The sequence below is a fragment of the Miniopterus natalensis genome, chromosome 1, assembly GCF_054644295.1.
Source record: "Miniopterus natalensis isolate mMinNat1 chromosome 1, mMinNat1.hap1, whole genome shotgun sequence".
NCBI lineage: Eukaryota > Metazoa > Chordata > Mammalia > Chiroptera > Miniopteridae > Miniopterus > Miniopterus natalensis.
Genome location: NC_142081.1, coordinates 1,165,402 through 1,179,046, shown reverse-complemented (window position 1 = coordinate 1,179,046; position 13,645 = coordinate 1,165,402). Strand labels below are relative to the sequence as shown.

General features: G+C 68.1%; 2 protein-coding genes across 2 annotated transcripts; both read left to right on the top strand.

The window, feature by feature from the left end:
• CRIP2 (cysteine rich protein 2) lies at positions 1 to 4,594 on the top strand. The gene is made up of 8 exons (XM_087813363.1): positions 1 to 70; positions 2,555 to 2,649; positions 2,767 to 2,824; positions 3,070 to 3,210; positions 3,288 to 3,356; positions 3,435 to 3,529; positions 3,853 to 3,910; positions 3,998 to 4,594. The coding sequence occupies exons 1-8, from the start codon at positions 28 to 30 to the stop codon at positions 4,063 to 4,065; spliced, it is 627 nt and encodes a 208-aa protein (XP_087669489.1). The 5' UTR covers positions 1 to 27; the 3' UTR covers positions 4,066 to 4,594.
• Positions 4,595 to 11,062: 6,468 nt separating this feature from the next.
• Positions 11,063 to 12,348, top strand: LOC107543935 (cysteine-rich protein 1). The gene is made up of 5 exons (XM_087813339.1): positions 11,063 to 11,148; positions 11,736 to 11,830; positions 11,910 to 11,967; positions 12,071 to 12,117; positions 12,219 to 12,348. Exons 1-4 carry the CDS (start codon positions 11,109 to 11,111, stop codon positions 12,109 to 12,111), a joined length of 234 nt encoding a protein of 77 aa, XP_087669465.1. The 5' UTR covers positions 11,063 to 11,108; the 3' UTR covers positions 12,112 to 12,117; positions 12,219 to 12,348.
• The last annotated feature ends 1,297 nt before the right edge of the window (positions 12,349 to 13,645 follow it).

Genomic DNA, 13,645 nt, shown 5'->3' with positions numbered 1-13,645 from the left:
GCGAGCCGACCGGGCGCACCGACGACCATGGCCTCCAAGTGTCCCAAGTGCGACAAGACCGTTTACTTCGGTGAGTGCCCGGGCCGGCCGGCGCCCGCCCGCCCCGCTCCACCCCGGCCGCCCACCGCGGGACCCCCGAGCGCCCGGCCGCCGCCCCGGGATGCGCGGCCCCGCCCGGGGTGGAGCGGGGCGCGGCGGGGCGACCACGCCCGACCCCCGGAGCGGCGGGGGGCGCGGGGCGGGAGCGCGGGGTCCCCGGTGGAGGCCGGGCCGGGGAGCTCGACCCCCGCGTCTCGGGCGCGTGGCGGTCCCCCGGGCGGTGCCGCGCGGAGCGGGGAGGCGGGCGGGTCCCGTGCTCGAGGCGCCTCCTGACTTTCTCCGCCCTTTCCCGCGCACCCCGTTTCGCCTGCCCTCGGACACCTGGCCGCAGGGACCCCCCAGCCCTGACTCCCACCTCTGCCCACGCCGGGCCGGGCCAGACCTGGGCTCTGTCTGGACTTGGTCCACGCGGAGGCGACCTTGGCCTCTGCCTCCCGCGTGTTCCAACGTGCACCCTTCCTTGGTGCGAGTTCCCCCAGGACTTTCCCACGGGTGGGGCGGGGTGACAAGCGAGTCCCCATGAGCACTCAAGGAGACGAGTCCAGGTGGCCAGCCGCCCCCCACCCAAGGTCAGAACAGGCCAGGACCTAAGGGGGTAGCAGGGCAGGAGGGGGGGTGTCTCTGCCAGGGTGCCCCTGGGTAGGCGACACCTCCTGGCGCTCACCCACTGACTGGCTTACTCACCGCGCTCCCTCCTCCTGGCTGATCCTGGCCTGACGTAGCCAGGTCGCCAAAGTCCCTGCCCACCCACCTTCCCACCAAGGCCTGCACCCCGGGGGGAAGACAGAGCCAGAAGCGAGGATGGCCAGAAGGGTGGGGACAGACAGGGGACCCTTCCCTGTCATTCGGGAGCAGTGGTCAGGGCCCAGGATGGGGACAGGCTGACGTGAAGGAAGCTACTTGGCTTCCCCGCTGACAGGCCGGAGGAGGAGGCCAACGGTTGTTTGCTGTTCCCAGAGGGGAGGGACCGGATTTGGCCTGGAGTGCTTCTGGCCTGGCCGGGAGCCTAGGGGCTTCCGGCCGCCTCCCAGGAACCCTCCCAGCCCTCTCTCCCTTTCCCAGAGAGAGCTCCTGCCAGTGAGGCTCAGGGTGGGGGACCATCCCGGGTCCTCCTGCCTGCCTTGCTGCCCACGACTTTGCCCCCAGCGAGGCCCACTCACTGCCCTCCCGCTGGACTCACAGGCCTGTGGACAACCCGGAGAAGTGCTCTGCCAGCTTGGGCGGCCGTAGGCTACCAGCAGAAAACAAAAGGCGCTCACACCCGCTGGCTTCTGTCCTGGACAGGAGGCAGTCAGTAGTGGAGGGAAAGGCCTTTCCCCCCAGCAAGGCTGCACCCCAACACCCCCGCCTCAGTAGCCAACACCTGAGTGTGAGCAGAGCGGAACAGGGCCAGGACACCCAGAGCGACCTCAGGATACTGTGCCTTTGTGTCCCCAACAATGGTTCCTTTCGTAGCCATTAGACCCAGTGAATTCTGTCTTCCCAATTCAATCAGTAATGTGTGGCTATTGACCTGCTCGGTTGGTCTAAGGGTCATTCCCTTGCCCTCGAGTGGCCACATCCTAGAGCCCAAGGTGCAGCATGGTTCTGGCAGCCTGGAGCTGGCCAGTGGAACTGGGAGAGGACTCTCGGCCGGCATGGATCCAAGCTGCCTTGGGCTCCTGAGCTCCTGTCGTCCCCTGGCATGGACACGAGGGGGCCCCCACTCCCAGGCTGCTGGGGCCCTAGGGGAGGCCCGACCCAGACAGCCACCTCTATGTGAGGGAGACTAGAGAGCTGCTGGTCCTTGGCCAGATTCCACCGGGTGGCAGGGGCCAGCCTGCCTGCCCCCACCCCCACCCGCCACATTGTTGGTCAGGCCCCTTCCCGGAATTCCGGCCGTCTCTGGCCTTTCTTCTGCCTTCTCCTCGGCCCTTTTCCTGCCGAGCTCCTGGGGAGCCTTCCTCCCCACTTCCCTCTATTGGGAGGTGTCCAAGCAGCTCCAACACCATGGTAGGGGGATGGGGAGGGCACCCGACCCGACCCTCAGCAGCTGGTCCCAGACCTTGGGCTCCAAAGCAACAGCTGGAGCTAGTGGGGTGGGGACTCAGGGCCAAATGTAGACAGGCAGGCGTCCTGTCCCCTGGGGTTCCCACTGGGGGATGGGAACTGGCTTCCCCACAGGGGGTCTGGAGGCTCGGTCACCCTCCCCTCAACAGGGGCCTCTGCCAGCTCCATTGGAGCCTGACTGGGGGGTTCGGGGTGGTCCATGGACGGGTGTGAGGAGGAGGTGGGTGTGAGGGACACGGCGTGAGGCAGGTGTGTAGAGGGGCAGGGGTAGTGTTAAGGGACCTTCTAAGTCGGCTCCAGCTCACAGCCCTGGGGCGGTGAGGGTGACGGAGGCCAGTGGGACCGCAGGGCCCCTGAGGAGTCGAGAGGGTGCGTGGCTGGCTCTCACGTCCCCTCCCGCCCCCAGCCGAGAAGGTCAGCTCCCTGGGCAAGGACTGGCACAAGTTTTGCCTCAAGTGTGAGCGCTGCAGCAAGACCCTGACGCCTGGGGGCCACGCCGAGGTGAGCCCCCCCGGGGCTGTGGTGGGGGCTGCAGGGCTCTCCCCACCCTCAGCAGGGAGGGGGACCCAGGAAGCTCAGGCACTGGCCCTCACCCTCTCCCCCTGCTCCTCTGCCTAGCATGACGGGAAGCCGTTTTGCCACAAGCCTTGCTACGCTACTCTGTTCGGACCCAAAGGTGAGCTCAGCTGGCCAGCCGGCCGCCCAGCTGGACCTGCTCTGGCTGCTGGGGAGGGGTGGGCCCCTTCTCTCCATGCCCTTCCCAGGACTGTGCCCCAGCGCGTGGTGCCCTCTGGGAGCAGGGTCCTGACCCCATAGGGTGGGCTGTGGAGGGCCATTTTCTGAGAAGTTGGGTGAGGTGTTAGGCCTGGATGGTGGGCGGGGCCACTGGCCACCCACCCTACAGCGCCTGCCACCCCACAGGTGTGAACATCGGAGGTGCCGGCTCCTACATCTATGAGAAGCCCTCTTTAGAGGGACCCCAGGTCACTGGCCCCATCGAGGTCCCGGTGGCTCGAGCTGAGGAGCGTAAGGCGAGCGGCCCCCCAAAGGGGCCCAGCAAAGGTGAACCGGGTTCTGTGTCTGGGGGGAGGTGTGGGAGCCCCTGGGCTGCCCTGACTCCTTTCCACCTTCCACCCCAGCCTCTAGTGTCACCACTTTTACTGGAGAACCCAACATGTGCCCCCGTTGCAACAAGAGGGTCTACTTTGGTGAGTGAACATGCCCAGCCCCGACCTATGGGAGGTGTCTGCCAAGGGCCCCTTGTCACCATCTCTTCCCCTTCCCAGCTGAGAAGGTGACTTCTCTGGGCAAGGACTGGCACCGGCCATGCCTGCGCTGTGAGCGCTGTGGGAAGACGCTGACTCCGGGCGGGCACGCGGAGGTGAGGGGCCCGCATGGGCACGCTCAGGGGTCCAGGCCAGACGGGAGGGGCCTGGAGAGGGCCCAAGGGTGGGGATGCTGGGCTCCAGAGGGGAGGGCCAAGCCTGGTGATGGGGGCTGCCCCCTGGTGGCCAGAGTAGAGGAGCCGGGCACTGCAGAGGCCCTGTGGCCCCAGGCACCACCAGTTGAGTGGACTGGTCATGGTTTTGGGGTCTTGAGGGCTCTCAGGGAGGGAGGCAGGTGCGTGGACAAGAAGGAGGCCACCGGAGGGAGTGGGGAGACAGGAGTCTGTGGACCCCTGCCTCACCCCCACCCTGTCCCCAGCACGATGGCCAGCCTTACTGCCACAAGCCCTGCTATGGAATTCTCTTCGGACCCAAGGGTGAGTGTGGCCAGGAGGGTGGGGAACCAGGTGCCTCCTGCCCCCTCCGCACCCCTCCCCACCAGCCTTTTGGGCCTTTCTCCACAGGCGTGAACACTGGAGCCGTGGGCAGCTACATCTACGACAGGGACCCCGAGGGCAAAGTTCAGCCCTAGGCCCCTGCCCCAGGGCCCACTGCTTGGCTCCGTGGGGAGAGTGACCAGCAGCCCACTCCCGCCTAGCCTCAGCTGGTCCGGCCCCGGAGTCCAGGGCCTGCGTGTTGGGGGAGGAGGAAGCCAGTTGGGGCATCTCCAGAAGAGGCCAGCCCGTCCCCGTTTCTCTAGGTGTGTCTGCCTCTGTGTCTCAGCACTGTTACCCCCTTTTGTGTCCTGCCTCCCTGTCTGTGTGACCCCACATGTCTTCATGTCTGTGTCTTCTCCCCCCTGTGTCCCTGTGTATCCCCGTGGCCCTGGGCGAGTCTCTCTGAGGTGGCCAGCCCACCTCCCCTTCCTGCTGCCCCACGCCTCCCTAGTGTTATTTATCTCCCTTTGCGGGGTGGCACAGCCACACCCCTACCCCTCACAGTGTCCCCAGACAAGGCCCTCTGCAGTCTCCCACACTGCCATGCAAGCGCCGCCCACCACCCTCACGTGGTTCACACCCAACGCTGAGATTCTTGCTGTCAATAAAACGTTTGAGGATTACAGGACCCAGCACTGCGCCTCTGGTTGTGAGGTCGATGCGAATCCAGGACAGGGTCCTTTGTCCCATCCACAAATGCTCCCAACACGCCTGGGCCGGGCTTCTGGTGGGAGGAGGTCCTATTCCCAAGGTTGATAGTGGAGGGCAGCTGAGAGGGGGTCAAGTAGGTGGAAGTGGGAGGGTGGGAGGCTTCCTCGGGGTGGGGTCCAGAAGAGGAGAGGAGCCTGTGTTATGCCGAGGTCACCTCCCTCTGGAGCCTATAGGGCTGAGCCCGGACTCCTGGAAATGCCAGCACTGGGCACTAGAGCCAGGAGATGCCTGGGTCCATCAGAGGCCCGGAGGTGCTGGGTCAGCCTCGGTAAAGCGGCAGAGGGCATGCCACGTGAAGGGAGAGGGGACAGGTGACCAGAGGAGGGGGTCCTCTGCAGGGTAGATGGCCTGAGCTGGGCCTTCAGCCCGGGACTGAGCCTGGAAGTCCAGAGGGGTGGGATGTGGTCAGACCAAGACCGCCCGGGCTCTGCCGTGGCTTTTGTGTGCAGGGCTAGCAACCTGGTGGCCATGGTGGTCAGCCTGGCTCAGCACTGGTGGTGGCCCAAGGACGGAGGGTGGGCAGCCCGAGGGCAGGGGCTTGCGTGCCCCACTGCCCGGGCGCGCCCGCCCAACCGCGTCCCGGAGTCTGCGGTTGCAGCGGTAGCGGGACGGCCTGGCTTTGCCCTTTCCCCTCGGACCCCTTGGGAGCGCCTGGGACTCGCCTCCCCCCGGCCCGCTGCCCGATACCGGCCGCTCCGGGGCATCCGCCAGGGGGCGCGCCTTCTCTTCCCCTCGGCGCCCCGGGGCAGAAGCCGCGCCAACCCCCGCGGCCCGCGCCCGCCTCCGCGCCGGCCGGCTGGCACCGCCGGGCTCCCAGGTGCCTCCCCGTCCCGGGGCCTGGGCATCCGGGCCTGGGCGCCTCCTGTGCCCTGCACCCCAGCCCCAGCGGGCTCCGCCCCGCCCCCGCGCAGCGCGCCGGCTCGGGCCCAGCTCGCTGAACCTGACGCCGGGCCCTTTGTCCGACGGGCGGCCGTCCGCGTCCCAGGGGGTGGGGGACCGGCTCCAGTGTCCGGCAATGCCAGGCCGCCCTCCGGGCCAGTCCCGGCCAGGCGCCCAGCGTCTCCTCCCCCGGCCGGCGCCGGGAGTGCGGCCAGAATGTGACGGGCGGGCAGGCCTGCGTGGGGGACCCCCGGGCAGGTGCCCCAGGGCCCCCAGGCCGCACCCGGGCGGGACACTGGGCAGGTGGCGCACGGACGCGAGCTCAGGGGGGCGGGGACGCCTCCCCTCCCGGCCCCGACCCGCGGCTTCCCACGCGGGGAGTCGCCCCGGGGCACCTGACTTCCCCGAGCGCCCCCACTGCCGTCGCGGGGGCGGGCTCCCGGTGTCCGACGGGAAATTCCTATCCTCTCGGGGTGGGGAGGGCGCTCGGCGCCTCGCGCGGGCCCGGAGCCGGGGGCGGGGCCTGTTGGAGCGGCAGGCCCCGCCCCCGGCGCGGGCGCGGGCGCGGGCGCGGGCGCGGGCGCGGGCGCGGGCGGTGGGCCGGGGACCCGCGCGGACTCGGGGCGCCCCACCCCCACGGCGGGCCCGAGGGCGTGCCCGCTTCCTGCGGGCCGAGGCTGACGCGCGCTCGTGTTTGTTTCCAAGGGGTTGCTGTGGAAACCGGGCGGCGCCGCCGCTGCCAGTCTCCTGCGGCCGTCGCCCAGCGCGCGGGTGGGGCCGCGGGGCCCCCGAGCCGCGGGAAGCTGCCCCGCGGGCCAGGTGCTTCCCGCGGCGCCCGCAGCCCCGGGCGCGGGGGGGGAGTGAGTGGGCGCCCGCCGCCGGTGTGCCCCCTTCCCGGCCTGGGCTCCGTCCCCGGCCCTCCCGGGACACCCCGCTGGGCCCCCGGGCCCCAGGGCCGCGAGGAGCACCCTCCTTCACCGTCCTCCCCAACTGTCCCCGCCTCCCGCGGGCCCCGCCTTCCCGTGACCCCGGCCGGGCCCGCACCTCTGACCTGGGCCGGTGGGGCCCCGCCGCCCCCACCCCTGGGCCCCCGCCGCTGCTCCCTGTGGGCCCCCCCCGCTCAGACCGGCGCCTCCGAGCTGCTGTGGGACGGGCGCGGGGACGGGGCCCTGGCCGCCTCCTGCGCCCAGGCGCCCGCTCACTGCCAGCGGCTGAGTGCCGGTGACCCCGGGCGAGGCCAGGCAAGGGTGGGTGGGCTCCCAGGCCCGGGTGCGGGCGGCGCGTTTCCCAGGGCTGGCCTGGCTGCGGGGCGCTGGCTGTTGGGGGCGGGCTCGGGGCCCAAGAACAGGCCCAGCAGCCGGGCTGGTGAGGGTGGAATTCGAGGCGGTTTTGCCTGGGCTTTGGCTCCAGGACGCGGATTCCTGGAACCACGCTCAGCTCCGAGGCCGGGGGAGGGCAGAGGCATTCGGTCTGGCCAGCCCGTGGACCCCAGGCTGGCGGGCAGAGGCAGCTCAAGCTCTTGGTGCCCCCACCCCTCTGCCTGCCAGGCACTCTGGAGAGGAGGGGGTCCTTGCCCCCACAGGGCCCCCGTGAGGCCTGGGTGGCCCTGAGTAGAACCCTTCTGGGAAAGGGCAGTCTGTCCCTTCCCCCATGCCCCGGGGCTAGGAGGGGCGGTGGGGCCCAGCAGGCCCACTCTGGGACCAGACCTTGGGCCAGACAGGGGTTCCCGGGAGACAAGCTGCTGAAAATAGGCCTTGGGAATGTCTGCCTGTCCCTCACTCAGCCAGGCCTGGGGGCAGGGCAGGCAGGCTGGAGCCTAGGAGGGAACCCTCTGGTCTCTAGGCTCAGCAGTTGTCCTGGAGGGCGGGTTGAGTGCTCTGGGCACCTGTGTGCCGGAGCAGCGGACAGGAACCTAGCCAGCCTCCAGAGGGGACATTCTTACACCTGACCATGCTCCTCAGCTCATTGGTGCTGAGCAGCAGACCTGGAGGCCAGGGCGGGGTGGCTGGGTGTGGCTCCAGGGGAGAGGCCAGAGCAGGCGCCACCGTCTTCAGAGGGAGCCCCAGGGAGCAGAACTTTCCCTGGTGGGGGCGGGTGGCCCCTGTGTGGATTCCTCTGAGGTCACTGGGGCCCAGCCCTGCCACTGCCCCCATGCGTATGGGCGTCTCAGAATTCTGTGAGGCAGGATCCTGCCTGGTTCGCCTCTGCATCCCCACAGAGGGAAGGGTGAGCAGGTGGAAACAGCCTTGGCTCTGCACCCAGGACCCTGCGTCGGCCTCCCCCAGGTCTTAGGGCCCTAGGTGCCCTCATGGTGTGCTGGTGCAAAGTGGGATGTTCTGGGCACAGAAGCAGCCCGGGGCAAGCAGCTGGGGTGCTTTGTGTCTTGTCCTGGCCACTCTGTCCTTCACGCTGCAGACAAGGCCCCCAGGGCCTGCTGGCCGGTGCTGGCGGCACTGGGGGGCAAGGTTGGGGGCTGCATTTCGGGGTATATGAGGGAGCTCAGTGTATCTTCCACTTGTTCTTGCAACAAGTGCCAACAGCACCCCAAAAGAGTGGTGTCAGGGGTGGAGGGCCTGGCAAGGTCCTCAACTGGCCAGGTGGTCCTGAGTCAGGTGGATCTTAGGCCAGGTGCGCTGATGGAAGTAGGAGGCCTTGCACCTAGTGGGGCCCAGGTCTTGGGAATGCTGTGGGGGGCCAAGCCTCAGATGGGGCGCCTGGACATAGGGTCTGGGGGAAGCAGGAGCTGTCCACTGGGAGCTGCAGTTGATATGGGGTCCCAACTCCTTGGGCAGGCTGGATGGATTGGGGGCTCAGGGGAGTAGGGCACATCAGTCTGTGGCTGAAGCTTTGGGAGGGTTTGTGTGTGTGTTCCTGAGAGTGTGTGTGTATGAACTGAGTATCTGGAAAAACTGCTGTGTACCAACCAGAGGGCAAGGCCCGTGGCCCTTGCCCCCCCTTGGCATCCTCCCCCTTCCCTGCCCTGTGACCATGGCAACGGGCAATAACAGCAGAGAAAGCTAGGAAGGACTCATTACCCGGGTTTTCAAGGGGGGGCTCCCCCACGGGGTGAGGTTGGAGTCACAGTGGGGGGAGGGTGGGGAGAGGGGAGGACAGATGCTGGCTCACTGCCTCCCCCCCCCCCCCCCCCCCGAGCGCTGGCGTGGGCTGGGGGTGTGCACTGGACAGAAGCATGGGAAGCCGAGTGCTCTGAGAGTAACCTTGTGCATATCCCGAGATGCCCAGATGGCTGCCCCCCCCCCACAGGTATGCCCACAGGCAAGGAGACACACACAGGTGTGCAAGTCCAGGCACCCTGTCGCTGGCTGACCCCTCTGGAGGCAGCCCCACCCTGGCGCCTGAGGCCTCTGCCCAGCACACCCAGGAGAGGCAGCCTTCCCCAGAATTGCAGGTGGTGTGTGCAGCGTGTGTGGCCTGGTGACAGATGCCCCACCTCCCCTGACTGCCCTGGGCCCTGCCCCCCATCACCACTGGTCTCCTCCCCTCTCCTGTTCTCTCTCTGGATCATCATTCCAGCCAGGAGATGAGGGAAGTCAGGACCCACCCTACTGCTCTGGGGCAGCTGCATCTGGTGAAGGCCAGAGAGACACCCAGGGCAGTGGGGGCTCGTGGGCTGTCGGGCTGGTGGCCTTCGCTCCAGAAACCACAGTGAGGTGCCCAAGTGCCAGCAGATAGGGCAGGAGCCCTGATGGCATGGGAGCAGACCCGTGTGGGTGGGTGGGAGACTAGGGGTTCTACCAGTGCAGAGCATGCACCCCACTCTCATGGGCAGTGGGTGGCCAGCCACTGAGGGGTCCCAGGACCCTGGGCTGGCAGAGGCCCAGTGGGGGCAGAACTGTGGTCTCAGAGTGGGGGTCCCAGGGAGGAGAGAGCCACCAGAGAGAGGTGTGGGGAGCAGGCCACGGGGGTGTGGGGTCTAGTGTGACACCCTCACAGACAGAAGACTCTAGGGTCACCCTTGAACCCTGGGAGCTCTCACCCTTGCCACAAGCTGACCTCCTGGGGTCTGGGGGTGTTGAAATGGAGGCACCCATGGCTTCCCTCTGTATTCCAGGACCAGGCTGCAGGGCTTGGGGGCGGGCAGGTGGGCTTCAGGGAGGGTGAAGTAGGGGTCACTGAGTGCTGCCAGGGCCGAGCGTCTGCGTGGGGAGGCCAGGAGCTCCTGAGCTCTGTGGGAGGATGGTCTCCAGTAGGCTCCACGGGGATGGGGCGTGGACAGGCCCAGAGATGATGTGTTTTTTGGGATGGGTGTGTTGAGGGGAGATGACGCTAGTGGTGGCTGAAGGGAGGAACCCTGGACAGAGGGGAGGAAAGCTGGGGGCAGGAGGGGGAGAGGGCTGGACGCTTTGGTGCTGGGGAAGCCAAGAAGCTGGGTGTGGCATGGGGGCTCTTGGGAGCTGAGATGGGACAGTCTCTTCCCCCAGCAGAGAGGGGGGGGCCTGTGTGACAGACCAGGAGGGAGGAGGGATAGGCCAGACCTTGCCCTTCAGGGCACGGATTTTCAGGTGGGGGGTCCTGCTGTCTCCTGCCTGCACCCTCCTGCCTGCGGTGGAAGGATGGCCTGAAACCCAGTGCCAAACCCCTGGACCCACCCCATTCCTGGGGCGTGTGGGTCCCAAGGTCTCTGCCTGGCACCGGGAGGCGGGGGCCAGCTGATGTCCAGGGCAGCGAACTTGGACCACACCCGCCCCTAGGCGCTTCCCCAGAGATAAGGACCCTCCCCTGCTGCGTCTGGAGACAGCCTGGGCCCTGCACCAGCCCCCAAGAGCCCTGGGCCCAGTGCTCACTGCCTCCGCATGGGAGGGGGGCCTGGCCTCCAGTTCCCTCTTCCAAGTTACCCTGGGGACAGTCCCACTGTGGTGGGAAGGGTTTCCCAGGGGTGTGGGGGCTGCAGGGCTCACAGGGCTGGGATGTCCCTCAGGAGTGGGGCTGGCCGGAGCGTGGTCAAGACCGGAGGGAAATTCTTGGGAGGCTACCCTGTCAGGTGTCCCCAACCTTCCACCCCGGAGGGGGCCGGGTCATAGTGTGTGGGGCGGGGTCGCAAGCCCTGTGCATCTACCTGAATTTTAGGGGTGAGCCGTCCCCTCTCCCGCCTCAGCCTGTCTCCAGGGGACTCTAGCAGGTGGCAGGTGCCGGGGACAAGGGCTGGGGACCGGCTGCGCCTTCCCACTCCTGGGGAGCCCCGTGGGCAGATCCTGGACCCCCAGACTCCACAGCCCTGGGCGAGGAGCAGCCCCCGGAGCAGCCCCACCCTTCAGGGGGCCCCCACGGGCCTCCTGCGCCCCCCAGCCTCTGCCTAGTGGACGGCTAGGCCCGGGGGCTGCCCGGAGGCGGGGACCTTTCTCGACCTCATGATCTGGATGGAGCCAAGGCCCCGGGTCAAGTCCCAGGACCGGGGGCGGGGCGCGAGGGGCCGGCCTCTAGGAGGCGGGGTCCCAGGTTCCCTGAAAGGCGCGCACGGGGCGGGACCCACCCAGTCCAGCGCCCCCATCCTGCCCGCCTGGTCGTGCCCACCGCGCCCTCCGCCGCCATGCCCAAGTGCCCCAAGTGCCAGAAGGAGGTGTACTTCGGTAAGGCGCCCGCCCGGGCCGGGGGCACCGAGCCGGGGAAGCGGGCCCGGGGCGGCTCGGGGCGGGGGCGCCCGGGGGCCCCGGGAAACTGCCCCTGGGGCGGGCACTTGAGCCCTGCCCGCGGCCGCCTGGGTGTGCAGCCGGGACCCCTGCCGGGGTGACCGTCTCCCCACGTCCGGGTCTCTCCTGCCGCCTCCCGCTGGGCGCGCCCCGGGGGGACCCCGAGGGCAGGAAGGAACGCGGGGTCCCCGCCGCCCCTCCCGCGCTGGGTGAAAACAGGCCCCGAGGCCGGAGCCCGGGCGCCGCCCTCCTGCCCCGCGACCCGGGTCCGCCCCAGAGGCGCAGGAGGAAGCGGGAAGCACCCTCGCCCCCGCGCAGGGGCGCCCTCGGGCCCCACCCGGTGCGCGGCGGCCGGCCCCTGACCCCCGCCCCGGGCTAGCGCCCCCTCGCGTCCACTTGGCGGGGCTGACCGAGGGACCTGGAGGGACAAAGGCCGGCTGAGACTCGGGCGGCCCCAGGCGCGCGTGGGCAAGGCCCGGGGGGGGGGTGTGCCCTGCGTCCCCAGAGCGCCGCCTGTCCCCCTGCAGCTGAGCGGGTGACGTCCCTGGGGAAGGACTGGCACCGGCCATGCCTCAAGTGTGAGAAGTGTGGGAAGACGCTGACCGCGGGGGCCCACGCCGAGGTAGGCGGCGGGGCGGCAGGGGCGGGGTGCGGGGTGCGGGGTGCGGGGGGGCCAGCCGCTCACGGCCGTCTCTCTGCAGCACGAAGGCAAGCCCTACTGCAACCACCCCTGCTACGCCGCCCTGTTCGGGCCCAAAGGTACGCTCCGCGGCCTGGCCCGGCTCCTGGTGGGCCCAGCCCCTCGGTGGGCCCAGCCCCGCGGCCCCGGGCCACCCCTGACTTGCAACTGTCTCCTCTGCAGGCTTCGGGAGAGGTGGAGCCGAGAGCCACACCTTCAAGTAGACCCAGGTCCGCCCCCATCCTGCCCCCAGCCCAGCCGGTCCTCAGGAGGCCCTCCTCGCCCCGTCCGCAGTGAGGCCTGCACTTACCCCGCCCCTGTCTCTCTGCAGGTCGTGGAGACTCCATCCCTGGCCGCTCGCTGGACCACTGCCCCTCCAGGCTGATGTCCAGCCTTAACTCTAGGCTCCTGGGGGCTCCCCTGCAGACCCCATGCCCTCAATAAACCCAACACTGAGAAGACCTGCCAGTGTGTGCCTGTCGTTGGGGGGTGGTCGAGGGAACTGCGGTGGGGGTCCTGACGCTGGGCCCTTTGCCCTGGGGGCTCTGCTGGGGGCCCACTGCAGGCTGCATCCAAGGAAGTGGCTCGGCCACCCTGGACAGCCCCGTGGAGGCTCAGCTCTCCATTTCTCAGGCCCAAAGGTGCCCCAGCCCCACTGGGCTAGGGGAAGACCGGCCGGTTGACCACTAGGTCAGCGGGAACACCAGGCCACAAGTGCAGCAGTGGGAGGACCAGCCACAGGGTGAATCATCAGAGCTCATGTTGGTTCCGTTTTTGAGCTTTGGGGAGTTGTGGTGGGGAGTCCTTGCCTGCCCCCCCCTTCTTCCTGCCCCAACCTCATCGCCATCCTGGCGCTCTCTCACCAACCCAGCAGCTGTGCTCGGCAGGGGCCTCAGCCCAGACACCGCCGTCCCTCATTTGTCCCCACCTTGTGCCTGGGGACTACTCAGTGGCTGGCTGCCCAAATGGGGTGTTTGAGGACTGCCTGTCTGGAGATGGCTGGGGGCTTTCTGGAAACTCCCTTGTCAATTTGGGCATCAGCTGCAGACTTGGCCACCCTCAGAGCCCTCCCCATGTCCCCCACTGGCCACTCCCACTTCGGCCTGGAAAACGCCACCCCTCCCAAGTCTCTGCCGACTTAAAAGAGCCCAGAAGGGTCATCTTAGTTTGGAATGTGTCCTTGGCCCTGCCCCGGGGCTTTAGTGGGGCTTCTGCACGCCTGGCCTGGGCAGGCTGGGGGATGGGGGTGGCTGAAGGGCAGCCTGTAATGTCCGCTGTGTGTGAGACAGCGAAAAATGTGGCCGGGTAGCTCAGTTGGTTGAAGCGTTTCATACACCAAATGACTGCAGGTCCGATTCCGGGTCAGGGCACATACCTAGGTTGTGGGTTTGATCCCTGTTCGGGGCATGTATGGGAGGGGACTGATCCATGTTTCTCTCTCTCTCTTCCCCTTCCTCTCTCTCTCAAATTTGGTAAACACATACCCTTGGGTAAAGATTAAAAAAAAAAAAAAGATTGAGTGATTCACTGCATTCCACGTGGTAGGAGCTGGAGTGCTTCTGGTACAGATGGGGTGGGAGCAGGGAGGAGAGAGCACAGATGCTAGCTTGAGGCCAGGTTTCTCTGTGGACAGCGGTGGGCTGGGGCCGGGGGACACTGTGCAGCAGGTGTGCAGGGAAGCCTGCCCTGACTTTCTGAGACAGGCAGTGCTGAATGGCAGCAGAGGTCCCCCCACCCCGGGGGGGGGCAACTTGGGGT